Source organism: Mustela erminea, chromosome 4 (genome assembly GCF_009829155.1).
Source record: "Mustela erminea isolate mMusErm1 chromosome 4, mMusErm1.Pri, whole genome shotgun sequence".
NCBI lineage: Eukaryota > Metazoa > Chordata > Mammalia > Carnivora > Mustelidae > Mustela > Mustela erminea.
Window position 1 is genome coordinate 69,843,907 of NC_045617.1, and position 16,038 is coordinate 69,859,944.

Sequence of the window (16,038 nt, forward strand, 5' to 3'; positions counted from 1 at the left end):
ACTGGTTGACAACCTCTCAGTGACCAGGCATCTTTTCAGAAACTTGTCCTTGGACTATGCAGCATGACTCACGATAATTATGATCTTTCTGTAAATAAAAAAAAGTTTCATTCTTGCCACAGAAAGGTCAAACCAGCAGACAACATTCCATTCCTGCTGGAAATATTACTTATTTGTCCCCAAATGAATGTGTCTGAGAACCCATTCTTCATGGCCTTTAAAATTTTTTAGGACAGCAATAATCTCAACAGGAGTGACTATTGTCATTCTTCCAGATGTGTGAGGAGGGACGTAACCACAGAGGGAGAGTTGCAAAGAAATCCAAACGCATAGGTCAGAAAAACGATTACAGTGTGCGTGGAGGTGAGAGCCTCGTCTCTCATCAGACTGTCCCCTCTCAGTCTCTGCTCTGAAACAAGCAGGGGAATGATGCTCTTCCCTCCTCCACTTCCAGCTAGGTACAATCCCAGTCAACTTCTCCATGTGCGTGTACTGAAGTTGGTTTGAATGTGAAACAGCAAACTGAGCAACACTCAGAGAACAGAGAGCACACAGAAGCTCTGAAGCAGCAGAATTCGTCAGAGAGAAAAGGGGAAGGAGACGGGGCTGGCAAATGAAGCAGAGTCCATTAAAAAACAGCAGAGATAAGAAACAACGGAATCATGAGCACAGCAGACTGTTCTGATACTAGAGTAGCTGTTTTATCCTGAACAATGTCCCCATTATCTGCAGAATGTGACTGGACAAATCATGAGATGCCGTCCCAGGATCTGACTTCCTATATATTTTTACAATAAATCCGCGTCACTGAAAATAATCTCAGCATTTCTTCCCTCCTTGCCATCTGGAAGACACTGACACAGGAAATGGTTTTTTTCTGGGAGGAAGTTATGCAGTAACACCTAACATACTAGTTCCCAAGGCAAGAGGTCACTTCCATGAAACCTAACAAAAGAATACTGATAGCTTCATAAAGCGCTCCTGACCTAATAGTGTGCAAAGATCATACAGAGTCACTTTGCTATATTCTCTATCAATAAAACTAAATTATAAACACCTCAAGGTCAGTGTTCATTATTCTGAAACCACCCTCTCACCATGGTGACTAGTAACAATAATAAAAACAATATTTAAAAGTATACCTGAAACTAATAGAACACTGTATATTAATTATGCTGGAATTAAAGTAAAATAAAGTAGAGAACTAGCATGAGAACATATCAGTAAATGTCAATTCACATTATTCTAAAACGTGTTTTTCACCTAAAATTTATTAGACAGTTTCGAAATCATTAAATATACAGAATATCTTCGTTTTTATTTTAATAATCTAGGGTGCCAATTTAATTATCTACTCCATTACTTATAAAGTTTTTTTCTCAAAAAAAATAGCTTTTAATTGGGTGCCTGGGTGGCTCAGTGGGTTAAGCCGCTGCCTTCGGCTCAGGTCATGATCTCAGGGTCCTGGGATCGAGTCCCGCATCGGGCTCTCTGCTCAGCAGGGAGCCTGCTTCCTCCTCTCTCTCTGCCTGCCTCTCTGCCTACTTGTGATCTCTGTCTGTCAAATAAATAAATAAAATCTTTAAAAAAAAAAAAAAAAAAAAAAAAAATAGCTTTTAATTATGAAAACAAAACAAGGGACGCCTGGGTAGCTCAGCTGGTTGGATGACTGCCTTCGGCTCAGGTCATGATCCTGGAGTCCCGGGATCAAGTCCCACATCGGGCTCCCAGCTCCACGGGGAGTCTGCTTCTCCCTCTGACCTTCTCCTCACTCATGATCTCTCTCACTGTCTCTCTCTAAAATAAATAAATAAATAATCTTAAAAAAAAAAAAAGAAAACAAAACAAAACAAAACAAAAAAACTGTACTTGAAGAACTGTAGCAGTAACTAACCTTTATGGCATGATCACTAGGTTCTAGATACTAAAGTAAGCATTTTACACATACTGGTTCACTGAAGCCTCTGAGTGTTGCTATGTTGTAGATATGGGAATTAACTCTATTAAAATAAATTGAAAAACAGATGACTAAAAAAAAAATCTCTCCAAAGTCATATACCCAAAATAGCAAAGGAAAATTTAAGGATAAATTACAACACGTGAGAAAAATACAAAGAATTAGTTTATTTTCAAGAGGGGACAAACAAACATATGTATATATATATATCTGTGTGTGTGTGTGTGTGTGTGTGTGTGTGTATTAAATGGAATCTTACTAAGGCATAACAAGGGAAGAGATCTTGTCATTTGCAAAAAAATACATTGATAGACCTACAGGAGTATGCTAAGTGAAAGGAGTCAGACTGAGAAAGAGAAATACTGTAGGATTTCACTTATATGTGGAATCTAAAAAACAGAACATATAAACAAAAATCCAGAAAGAGACCCACAGATACAGAAAACAAACGTGTGGTTACAGAGGGGTGGGTGGTGGTGGGATGCTCAAAATGGGTGAAGGGGAGAGGTGAGATACAGGCTCCTGGTTATGGAATGAGTAAGTCATGGAGATGGAAGGTGCTGCGTAGTGAATATGGTCAGTGGTATCACCACAGCATTATGTGGTGGCAGACGGCAACTACACTCGTGGTGAGCATAGCAGTAATGTACACAGACTGGTGAAATCACTATGTTGTACAACTGAAACGAACGTAACACTGTGTGTCAACTATACTTCAGTCAAAAAAAAAAAAAAAAAGTCATACCTCTAAACAATATAATTACATCCCCAAATCTTAGCTGGTACAAATGGTAATTCTGGTTTAACTGAAAATGATAAGTAGCACAGGATGAGAACTCTGTTTTATAAACAGACTGATGCAAATTAAGGGTGCTGGACTTGGCTCAGAAATTCTGGATTTTAACCCCAAGTCCACCACAGGTGTGAATCTACCCAAGTCACCTCCTCTCCTGGATGCTTGGTTTTTTCAGTTGTAGAACAGGAGTAACAGAATCTGCATTGCCAAACTTAGAGTGTTGTGTTATAGATCAAAGTAGATAAGCTACATAAAAATACTTTGTAAGCTCTACATCATTTGCCTAATAAAAGGTATGGAATACTGCCAATATTAAAATCAGCGGTTCTTTACCGCTGATGCATCTTGGCCTCCCTGATACCATTAGGCAATGTTTGGAGATATTTATGTCATAACTGGGGACTTGCTATTTGTTTTTTGTTTGTTTGTTTGGTTGGTTGGTTGGTTGGTTCTTCTAAAGGCTTATTTATTTATTTGAGAGAGAGAGCATGCATGTGTGCCAGTAGGAAGAGGGGCAAAGGAAGAGGGAGAGAGAGAGGCCGCCTCCCCACTGAGCAAGGGATTCCATCACAGGGCTCGATCCCAGGAGCCCGAGATGATGACCTGAGCTGAAAATAAAAGTCAGGCAGATGCTCAACCGACTGAGCCCCCCAGGCACTCTGGGATTTGCTACTTGTACCTAGTGAGTAGAGTATCCACATTTTCATAAAAACACTCCATTCTGGGCTCAAATACTAATTATATGTAAATTCAAGATAATGATCAAAAAATTGCATTCATTCACGTATTCAGCATTTTAGTGCAATGTCCAGCATGCTAAAATAGTCTCAGACCATTCACATTTTTTAATTATCTAATAGCTTGTAAACTTAAAATTAAAAATAATAAAATACTTTGAACATTAATTCTCTAATGTCACACAGTACTTATGATGCAGGATTAACTTCAACCTATCAAAATTCTAAATGTAACCTAATCAAGTGATATATTTCCTTTTTTAAAAGTTTTATTTATTTAAGTAATCTCTACACTGAGCATGGGACTTGAACTCACAACTCTGAGATCAAGAGTCAGATGCTCCTCCGACTAAGCCAGCCATGTGCCCTGAGTCAATGACATATTTACAGCTATGCTTTGATCCTCCCAATGATGCTCCAGATTAATTTATATATTCCTTGAAATCATGTTAAGAGGTTTTTAAACGCTTTTTCCTAATTATATTCTTAAAACATATAAGAAAAAGGAAAAAAACCTTCAGCATCTTCTTCCATAAGTACCAATGTCATTAAAAGCCAAAGGAAACTAATTTTTACAGCCACTGTTTAAAATTCTATAAAGCCATCAAAGCTTCTCACCCTAATCCCCAGCCATTGACAGTACTGCACAGGCACATTCTAAAAAATAGCTAATACTACAGAATCATATTTAAATATGATACTCAAAGAAATTTTTTAAAAATATGAGCATTATTAAAATCTTAAATATTTCATTGAGTATTGTGTTTAGAGAACAAGAACAACCAACCACCTGTTAAATCTCACCACTAAGCCATATTCCATATGGCTAAAAACAATTCAGTAAGAAAATTCATTTTTCTATCTTTTCAAGCTTTCTAATTGACTCAAGGCATATATGAGTGCAGAGAAAAAGCCTTAAAGTTACAGTGCTTCTGCACAAGGAAGAGAAGTTGCATTCCGGCATAGAGCAGGAGAACATCTGTGACCCCATCTTTTGACATTATTTTCAGAATTTTTCAAAGCTGTTAACTTATGTTGTTCCTAAATTTGCTGCCTCATTAAGATTTACTAGAATTATCACTTCAGTTTGCTATGTAACTTTTCTTCAATGCTGAATACTTTCATTTTTCTTGCTTGTCTATAACCACGGAAAGAACTTGAAAAACTGATGAAAGAACAAAACTGAAGTAAAAAATCATTCTCCAATAGGAGAAGTTTCCAAATCTACCAAGTGCTTAATATACACACCAGGATATCAGACTTTTACAATTACATATCCCAGAAAAGAAGTGAATACTCTGATTATGTTTAGAAGACCAGCAACTTTCTCATGAAAAAATGATGAAATATGGAATTAAATGCAACAAATGCCTTTTAAAACCCCCAAAGAAAATCATATTTTTCCATTATTATAAAAAAATCATCTTATAAAAAATTAATACATTCCTGAATTCAGTTTCTAGTTCTCTTGCATTCTTTCAGCGCTGATTTACCTTGTAATATTACCACTCAAAAGAAAGCACATAAAGCCAACAAATGAGTAAATCCAACTAGGATTAACAAACAATTCTAGCCACTTAAGAAACATGTAGGATTTATTATAAACCCATTAAGTTTTTCCTGCTTTATTTTTATTTTTGAATGAATGCATAGTTGCAGGTAATGGAGCAACACATACTTTCATATACTGGAAATTAGGATATTTTTATGCAGCCCTTCTAATGCACTTTCTAATTCTATTTCTTAAAAGTATGAAATCATGAATTTCCATTAATGAAGAATTTCAAACATTTCAAAGCCTAAAAGTACATTTAAAAAATCAAAGACCCATATAAGTCTGAATACTTTTTTCTTTAAAACTAGATGCCAACAAGTAGAGGCCAAAAGTAGAGCAACTCATTGTGAATGTGCGAGCTTCTACAAACTTATTTGCAGGTCACTTAATTGGAACTTGGAATACAGTCTCCCATTGAAACAATGTTATAAATGCTGCTTCTTTTCCCAGGCCTTCCCACAAAAGCTCATAAGTAGTTTTAAAAGAAAATTAACACTTGATACTTTAAAACAAACAGAAAAGATGTTCATATAAAAGATGGAAAATGTGTCTCTTAAGGTCCTATCCTACCTCTCCTCCCTGTATTTGTATGTAGGCATTCTATTATCTACAAATAAGTCTCTTTAGAGGGAAACATTAAATTATTTGGTTTCCAGGTCACTTGAAACCTGCATTCCCCATAACTTAAGTCACCCTACCCTTAAAGGATGACTATTAAACCTGCATTATGAAACCACCAGTTGTAACACTGTATTTCTTATTTTAATTATTGTAAATGTTTTGGTATAACTTGGTATGCCACAAACACATCTGCAGCCCTGAGATGACAGTATTTTGTGTGTGTGTATTTCTACCCCTGCCAAGCTCTGCTCTAGGTACTGGGAATGAACCGAAGAACTCTGTGTGGAAGGCGAGCTCGTTCAGATTGCAAGGATGATAGATCACAAAAGGAAAGCTATGGGAGCCTGGAGGTGGCAGGGTGTGGGTGACGGAGGCGCAGCAGTCACCAGTGAAGAGGTTTGAACTAAGATTTTGGCCTCAACAAAACCAAGAGGAGACAAAAGAAAACTCCCAGACAGAAAAGGCTTTCTCGGGGGGGCGGGGGTGGGGGGGCAGAGGAAACCTGGCAAGTTCAAGACCAGAGGGGTTCAAGCCGAAGGAACAAGTGCCAAAGTGGAGAAAGCCGAACCGTGCAGATCCTCACAGAACACAGTAAAGCCTCTGTCTCTGCCCTAAAACCACCAGGGAAATAGTGAAGTATATAAGCTGGTGGGTGACATGTCCAGATTTGGGTTTAGAAAGTAATTATCACCTCCATATTACACCTAAAGAAATGTAAACTACAGAAATGAAGTCACCTGACCTACATCCACAGCGAGCTTAGAGCCCAGACGGTATTCAAACAAGACTGTAGGACTGCAAAGCGGCACTCCCCACTTTCTACACAACCTCCCAGAAAGTGAAAAGCAGAAACAAAGGCTGCGGCAGCTTACAGGGTGAAAACCAAGAGGCGCAGACCATCCTCCCTCTTCCGCTTGCTCCAGGCACTTCCGTGGCCCAAATCCTGAACTCAACAGAAGGAAAGAATTGCTCCATCCCCTTTCATCTTCATCCCCTCCCCCATCCTGTCCCTCCCCACCATATCACCCCACTGATCTTCACTGGAAGAGGCAGGAAGCCAAAGAGGCCAGAAGGGGTAGGGCCGACATGAAGAGGACACAGAGCTGCTGCTGAGACCACCACGGGAGCCACGGACGGAGGAGTAGAGACAGACTCCATGAAGGGCCTCATTAAGGCAACTTGCAGAAGTGCTTCCCAAACTTCTACCCTGCACAACAAAGCCAGATAAGAAAACTGGGGTCTCTTCCAGTCACAAATCCTGTATCCGCATGGGGATTTGCCTGTTTCACATTCTGGGTCCTAAAGAGCTGGCTTCTGACTTCACAGTTAAGTACCGTCACCTCTGACTTCCAACTCTCTTCTAACTCCTATATGAGCAGATGATCTTAAATTTCAAAGAAAACTTGTCCAAATAACTCAGAGGTATTTTTATACAATATATAATATATAACATAATAATTACTCATGGGGCACCTGGGTGGCTCAGTGGGTTAAAGCCTCTGCCTTCAGCTCAGGTCCTAATCCCAGGGTCCTGGGATCGCGGCCCATGTCGGGCTCTCTGCTCACCAGAGAGCCTGCTTCCCTTCCTCTCTCTCTTAAAATAGCACCTCTAAAAAACAAACCAAATGAATAAACAAACAAAAATGCAGAAACAAATCCATACATAGAAAGAACTGACTGGGCTGCCTGAGGGATAAGGGGTAAGTGGATGAGCAGAAGGGGGGAAGGGGAGACAGAGGTAGTTATGGAATGAGTAAGTCACAGGGATGAAAGGCATAGGGAATATAGTCAATGGTATTTTAATAGTGTTGCATGGTGACAGATGGAAGCTACACCGTCAGTGTGACCACGAGCATAGCACAATATAGATCGTCAAATCACTATGTTATACAACTAAAATCAATGTAACATTTCATGTCAACTATACTTCAATTTAAAGAAAAGCACCTCTTTGTTGGTGATCGGAATGGATAGGAAATAGTTGGGCTGATAATCTTTTTGCTTTTTTTTCCTCTTCTTTATTTGATCCTTACTGATCCGTTCATTTTCTTTACTTCTCTCCAAATTTATGTGAGGTACATCAGTGACTAGAGGGAAAAAGTCAAACAATAATATGTCTAATGTATTTAAACAAAGATATTGTAGTCAAAAAAAAACAAAAGGAAACAAGCACTACATAAGTAGCAATCATTCATTATAGTCATTTTTAAATCTAAAGAAGTAGCTAGCAAACTCTTCTGTAAAGGACCTCAGAGTAAATATTTTATGCTTTGCAGATCATATTGTCTTAGTCAAAACTAACCAAGTCGGCTATAGACAAACACAGAGGATAGGTATAGCTGTGTTCCAACAAAGCTTTCTTTTTGTTTGTTTGTTTTAATTTGACTTATTTATTTGAGAGAGAGTGAGAACTAGAGAGAGAGGGAGAAGGAGGCTCCCCCCTGAGCAGGGAGCCCCATGTGGGACTTGATCCCAGGACCCTGGGATCATGACCTGAGCTGAAGGCAGATGCCCAACCAAATGAGCCACTCTACTCTCCCTAATAAAACTTTCTTTACAAAGCAGGTAGTTAGCGAGATTTAGCCCACGATCTAAAGCACAACTAACAACTATCTTCTTCCCCATGCCACAATTTTCATGATACTAGGGAAGATAATTTTTGCATCCATCTTGTATATATGTATTTGTCACCTCCACAACATAACCACTTAGAGCAATGCACTCGAAGTTTGGTTTGTGGTCAATGTGATGCCACAGACTTGCAAAAATTAAGACAGCTTTAGAAACTTTCACAGCAAGTAGGCAAAGTAATTTTGTCTATAAAATGTTGGTTTCTATTTTGTATTCTTTTTTTCATTTTTCTAATAGTTCATTTTTTTTTTTTTACTGTAGTTTACAAAAGTATCAGCTGGCAACAAATAGAAAACTTGAAAAAAAAAAAAAAAAACTAGTCCTTAACCACAGATTGTCGAGAAGCAGGCTACTCGCTAAAGTAGCTTCAAAAGACCCATTTACAATGCCCAACAATTCTAATTATGAAGCTAAGCCCCCAGAAATAATTACCAAATCCGTATGAAATGCCACTGTCTCCTTTTTCACAGACTCTATTGGGAACTCCCCCTATGTATGCAAAACTACCACTGATTGAATTTTCAAGGCTGTGTCTTCTTGACACAAAATGGAGTGCCTAATAGAGACTCTGCAAAAATTCAAGTATAATTGCACATTCTGAGGTATGATTTTAGAAAGAGGTAGGAGGAAGAAACCACCTTATTTACATTCAATCACATGAGGCTGGTTCCATCTTTGGGATCAATTCTAGGAGACTTGGGTGATCATGAGACACAATGCCTTGGAAAGGACTATGGGAAGTCTGAGTTCAGCCAATAGCACACTGCTTGTGTGTCTACACAGTCCTGATCTAACTGAACTCATTATACATGAGAAAAAAGAAGAGCAGAAAAAACTCTAAAAACTGCTCAATGTCAGAGAGTCAAATCTGGCATTTAGACCCTTTAACTTTCCCCTTCTAGTTTATTTTCTACTGGATCAAACTGCTTCTCTGTTGAAGGTCTGCAAAACCACAGAGCAGAAGTAATTTTTCTTACTCTATTATTCTTTAATTTTTTAAAAAAAAATTTTAAGTAATCTCTATACCCAATATGGAGCTAAAGTTAAAACCCTGAGATCAAGAGTCACCTGCCTCAGCAACTCGACCAGTCAGGTCCCTTACTGTTCTTTAAAATATTAACAGTGGGGCACCTGGCTAGCTCAGTCAGAGGAGCACGCGATTCGTGATCTTGGGGTCATGAATTCAAGCCTCACATTAGGTGTAGCAATTATTTAAAACTAAATAAACTTTTGGGGCACCCGGGTGGCTCAGTGGGTTAAAGCCTCTGCCTTCGGCTCAGGTCAGGGTCCTGGGATCAAGTCTCGCATCGGGCTCTCTGCTCAGCAGGGAGCCTGCTTCCCCCTCTCTCTGTCTCTGCCTGCCTCTCTGCCTACTTGTGATCTCTGTCAAATAAATAAATAAATTCTTTAAAATAAATAAATAAAAATAAAAATAAACTTTAAAAGATTTTTTAAAAATAAAAAATAAAGAGTAAATGTTTTTTAAATAAATGTCACAAATGTTTTAGTACTAACTTCTACGAAAATTAGTAGAGTATGTTTAAAATTTAAAAACTAAAAGTCTATAGAAATAGACAGGAGGAACATATTCTAGGAGGAACATACACTTGTGACATCTACAAGGCAGGAGTAAATTAAGAGCAAGGTAACCTGGGTAAAGAGTCTGACTATATCACTATGAGTTAGGGCAAAATTATCTGGTATATTTGCACATCCACTTCACTGCTATATTTCTGAACAATAGATCTGATGATTAATATGGTTAAAATGGTATATCCTCACAAACAGAACATGTATTTGAAATATAAATTATCGACTTCCTGTGTATATGCAAGCTTGTCACAACCTTGTAAATTCTATTGCTAAGAAAAAGTTTGCTGCATTCTCATCTGTATCATGAGCATCATTTGAATTGCCTCATATGATGCCACTGGGTTTTATTTTCCATGCAATTCTTTAAATATGGAAAATGAAAGCAATATGTTGTCAAGCTGCTTGTAATTTTAGACATCTAAGAAACAGTCCTACATTCGATTGTAGTAACAAACTAAATCTACTAATTTTAAACAGAAGCCACAAAATATGCTAATAAAGTACCATATATATTTTAAACCCACGTCTGAATACATTTCTAGCCCACCTCCATCTGTTCTTAGTAAACCGGTACTCCAGAAATGGAAACCAATTTTAATAGTCTGGATCAGAGTTTGTGGGTTGGACTCCTGCCCCCCCCACTTACTAGCTGTGAGATCATAGATTAGTCACATGAACTCTCTTTACTTCAGTTTCCTCCTCTATAATTTGAGAATAATGATAATAATAGGTACCTCACAGGGTCATTTTTTGAGTGAGTTAATACATGTACACTCTTAGACGACTTCCTGGTACAAACTTAGCACTATCATTAGGTATTATAATTATCAGATATTACCCAAAGCAAAACAGAATTAGGGAGATAAATGTGTACCTGCATCATTTAGAAGACTCCAAAAAGAAACCAAGATGAAATATAACCTATCCATTGTTTTTCATCATCCAGGCCACTTGTACTCTCCATTATTATGGACAATGAAGAACATTATTGAGCAGTTTTTAAAAAATTAAAGAAAACACTGAAAAATATTTCTAAAGCAAAACAGCCATTTCTTAAAGATAAAATCACAGGCTAATTCTAAATAAGTTCCCAGTATCCTTCGTTTTATATCCCATTGTCCAAATCAGGACACAGGGTTAACCCCATCCAGCACTGGAAGCTGGAATAGTGAGTTATCAACCTAACCCTATGAGGGAAAAGTAATCTGCGAAAGGAAAAGGATGAGGAACAGCTGACGGCAAGGCAACCGGTACTGTCTGTTTCAGTCCTGTAGAGGCAGCACTAGACAGCGAAAAGAGCAATGACCCAAAGCATCCTTCCATCAAATCACTTCATTTCTCTACCTGAGAACTTAGAAGGTTTCCCAATCCTTAGAGAATAGTTTATTCTAGGTCTGAGGCATAAAATATACCAGAAGAGTCTGGATCTTCAAAGACTTCCGGCACCATGTGAATCTGAAAGTCCCCTCACTGGCCAAAGATGGCAAAATTTCAGCATCAAATAGAATAATAACTTCAGTGGTGTGAGAGACATCAACTATGCTTAAATCCTTCAGTTCATTGTAATACTCAAAGGAAAAGTTAAAGCCAAAATTCACAGGTCATCTTTGGATTAGTCTAAAGAACTATTATTTTATGAATTTGGTGATAAAAGAAAAAAACATCAAGCATTTATCCTGCCTTTCCTTGATAGCAAAGATGCATACAGGTAATCAAACAGTTAACAAAGGCAAAGTTCTTTTTTATAGAAATTTTCAGCTAAAAATACAAAAAGACAAGAGTTATAACATCACCATTTTGAAACCCTTCACAGAGCAATGGATCAGCCCAAAGGGTATCAATGGATAATCCATTAAATAGAAAGCTGATGGGGAATTTTAGTAATGGATACATCAAGTAACAAGAAGGAAGCCACTGATAAATCTTAACATCACAAAAAGGCAAGACAACCAAACACCATATGCTTCCTGATGTCACACAGTAGGAGATTCAAGGCATTTTTACAGCTCTCTTGCCAAATTCCAAAACTCAGCCAAGATTCTTTAATCTACCAATTTACTTAACTATAAAGGACAGAGAAATACATTAAATGACCATAATATAGGTACATATATACAGACTGATTTCTTCAATAAACACACACACACACACAAAGGGAGATCTACAGATGGAAAAAAAAAAAAAAACTGAAGAGATTTGTCAATCAAATATAATGCATAGGTTTTATTTCCTAATGCAAAAGAGTTTTTAAAAAATTATGTCACAGAGAAATGTGAATACTGACAGCATATTTGATGACATTAACATTTACTCTTATTTTCTGTCATGGGAAGGATATTTTGGATATGCTCTTTTTAAAAAGATCCCTTATCTTGTAAAGTCACATACTAAAGTATTTACAGAGAAAATATATCTGGAATATATTTCGAAATAATCCAGTGAGGAAGAGTGACAAAGAGATGAGGTTCAGTCTACTATTCTACTTTTGAATAAGTTTGAAAGTTTCCATAATAAAATATTTTTTAAAAAACAAAAACAAAAATGGGGCACCTGGGTGGTTCAGTGGGTTAAAGCCTCTGCCTTCGGCTCAGGTCATGATCCCAGGGGCCTGGGATTGAGCCCCAAGTAGGGGGTCTCTGCTCAGCGGGGAGCCTGCTTCCTCCTCTCCCTGCCTGCCTCTCTGCCTACTTGTGATCTCTGTCTGTCCAATAAATGGATAAAATCTTTTATAAATAAATAAATAAATAAAATAAAAAACATAAACAAAAACTAGGGGCAGGGACAGGGGTAGGACAGTTAGATAATCTCTATCTAGAGTCTCTCCTAGCTAGTTTTCTGTCTTCTGTGATAAAGGTAGTAATTTAACACCTGTACCAATTAGGATATTTCATGGTGAAATTAGATTTTTAAAATGGTATCAGTTAGAAGAGCATGTGACTCCTGATCACAGGGTCATGGGCTGAAGTCCTATGTTGGCTGTACAGAGTACTCAAATAAATAAATAAATAAATAACCTGAAGAAGAGGAAGAGAAAGAAAAAGAAGAGTGTCCAAATTAGTAATACGCCTGATTTTATCACCTGTAGTTCATTTCAAAATTAATATAGTAGAAAAAGACCTATAGTCTAGTTTTTCTTTTTTCAAACTGCTAGTATCAACCCACTAGTGGGTTATGAAATCAACTTAGAATATCATCTAAAAGCACTTTTTAAAACCAGGAATGAGGGGCGCCTGGGTGGCTCAGTGGGTTAAGCGTCGCTTTCGGCTCAGGTCATGATCTCAGGGTCCTGGGATCGAGCCCCGCATCGGGCTCTCTGCTTGACAGGGAGTTTGCTTCCTCCTCTCTCTCTGCCTACTTGTGATCTCTGTCTGTCAAATAAATAAGTAAAATCTTTATAAAAATAAATAAATAAATAAATAAATAAATAAATAAAATAAAACCACAAATGGAATGGAATGGAATGGAATGGAATAGGTTGGGTCAGAAGGGAATGAACTGGAATAAAATGGAGAACGTAAGAGAATACCACGGAGTAGGATAGAATACAAGTAGTATAGACAGTACATTGCTAATGTCAGATAAAAGTACTGTTCCATGAAGTTCAAGGTTTCTGCATACACGTGTGTACTGGGTGGCAATGTAAAATGTATCCTTAGTGTGAAATAAGACACAATCATTTCTGCTGTGTTTTACTCAATATAAACAGACTTAAAAACATAGTATTTAAGAGACCACAAGGCTTTTAGCATTTTTAAGTTGTTTTATATGTTATCTATTTAAAATTAAAATGTTCTTCCTGTAACAACTTATTTTTGCCATTTCAAACATTCCATAAGTCCATTTTACAGACATCCAGAAAAGGAAAATCAATCTTGGAAGATAATAGTTATATTAAAAACTCTTAACAATTCTCATATTGGGGCACTTGGGTGGCTCAGTCCATTGAGCTCTGCATTCAGCTCAGGTCATGTTCCCAGGGTCCTGGGATTGAGCCCCTGCTCCACAGGGAGCGTGCCTCTCCCTCTCCTGCTTCCCCTGTTTATACTCTCAAATTAATTTATTTGTTAATTAATTTTTAAAAACAACTCTGGTATCATGAGAATGACATAGTGTAAAATCCCAATTCAAAATACAACCTCTTAAAAACAAATCTCTTGGTAAAAATAAAGATGTAGAGGGATTTTCTAAATTCCCTTAGCTTTCTCTAATTTTATCCACAACTATTTAACTTTCTTTTCAATTGGATTAGCTAAAATTTTCTTTTGTGGGGTGCCTGGCTGGCTTAGTTGGTATAATTTGCTATTGTTCTTTTAATTTACTTTATATGAAAATAATAATGACCAAAGTATTCATACAATTATCTATTTTACATATAAAAGTATTAAAGATCAGCAATCACAAAAATAAAACAGAGAATGCTTTGGCCATGTGCCCTGGATCTTTCACTGGATTAGAGCTCATAACCTCATCTCATAAATTTAGTTTATTACATTGTTAATTTTCATAATGATTTCAGTAACCATTTCAATGTGCTCTAATTAATCTGGTCTTGTCAATAAAGGCTACAGTTTTCTGATCCATGCATTTGTTTTTTTATCCAAAGCACATGTCATTTTATGCAAATTATCCAATTTTTCCTTAAGTTTTATTACTTCAAAAAAACCCACAAGAATGAATTATGGGAGAAATTAATTAGGTAGTCCATCTGTTATTGTGGGCTGATTGTTTTCATATTTCCTCTTAGCCAAAAGGCTGGGAACAAACTAGATTCTTTGTTTTGATAATCTTCTCCTTTTTCCTTGTTCTGTAAACAATCAAAATCTTTGAAGTAATTATTCTTAAAACTCCTGAATTTGTGACTTAAAATATTACCTATCCATTTCATATCATTATATTCCCTTATAGCAAATTACTAAAACTTTCTTTAAAAGTTTTACCTCCCTCATTTTCTCTGAGAACTAAATAAGAAAATATAAAGCAGTCAGCAATATGCTGAAAGCATTCAATAATGTTATTATAAAATATTGCTCTCAAGAGGAAAACTTGTTTAAGTATTCAATTTAGCAAGTACACTTAGGTAAAAAATTGGGGTAAGATTAGTAGAAGTGTACATGTATTGACAAGTTGAATCCACTCAACTCCTGAAATAGCTATAATTTTATGCTGATTTTATAAACAATGAAATGGAGCTTAGACACTTGCTCAAAGGACACGATAAGAAAGTGAAGGAGGATGGTGCTGGGAAAACTAGACACCTACATGCAAAAGAATGAAATTGGACCACTTTCTCACACTATACACAAAAATAAACTCAACTGGACTAAAGACCTAAATGTAAGACCTGAAAACATAAAACTAAAAGAAAACATGGGCAGTAACCTCTTTGACACTGGCTTTAGCAACATTTTTCTAGATGCCTCCTCAGGCAAGGGAATCAAAAGCAAAAATAAACCACTGGGATCACAGCAAAATAAAAAGCTTTCATAGAGCAAAGGAAACCATCAACAAACGAAAAAATCAACCCACTAAATGGAAGAAGATACCCGCAAATGATATATCCAGTAAGGGGTTAATACCCAAAATATACAATGAACAACTCAAGACCAACAACAACAACAAAAAAATTAAAACATGGGCAGAGGACCTGAAGAGACATTTTTCCAAGACAAAGAGGAGGCCAACAGACTTGAAAGGATGCTCATGATCACTATCAGGAAACTACACATCAAAACAACAATGAGATATCACCTCACACCTGTCAGAAGGTTAGAATCAAAATGGCAAAAAATAAGAAGTGTTGCCAAGGATGTGGAGAAAAAGGATCCCTCGTGCACTGTTGGTAGGAATGTAGATTGGTGCAACCACTGTGTAAAAGAGTGGGGAGGCTCGTTAAAAATTTAAAAATAGAAATACCATTCAATCCACATGCAGATACCAGAGGGTGTTTATCCAAAGAAAATGAAAATGCTAATACAAAAATATATGCACCCCTATGTTTACAGCAGCATTATTTACAATAGCAAAAATTGAAAACAACCCAAGTGTCCATGGATAGCTGAATGGATAAAAAAGATGTTATACACACACACACACACACACACACACACACACACACACACACACACACACTGCTGGAATATTACTCAGC

At 37.0% G+C, this 16,038-nt stretch overlaps 1 protein-coding gene across 4 annotated transcripts in view; it reads right to left on the minus strand.

Moving 5' to 3' along the window:
* The window catches only part of AKAP7 (A-kinase anchoring protein 7), a 149,972-nt gene that overhangs the window by 119,731 nt on the left and 14,203 nt on the right, over positions 1–16,038 (minus strand). For all 4 annotated transcript variants that reach the window (XR_004284946.1, XM_032339514.1, XM_032339511.1 and 1 more), the window contains exon 3: positions 7,614–7,753. Coding sequence is in view for 3 of the 4 variants with exons in the window: in XM_032339514.1 (XP_032195405.1) it covers positions 7,614–7,753 (140 nt within the window). In the remaining variant the exon portion in view is untranslated. The remainder of the gene's footprint in view (positions 1–7,613; positions 7,754–16,038) is intronic.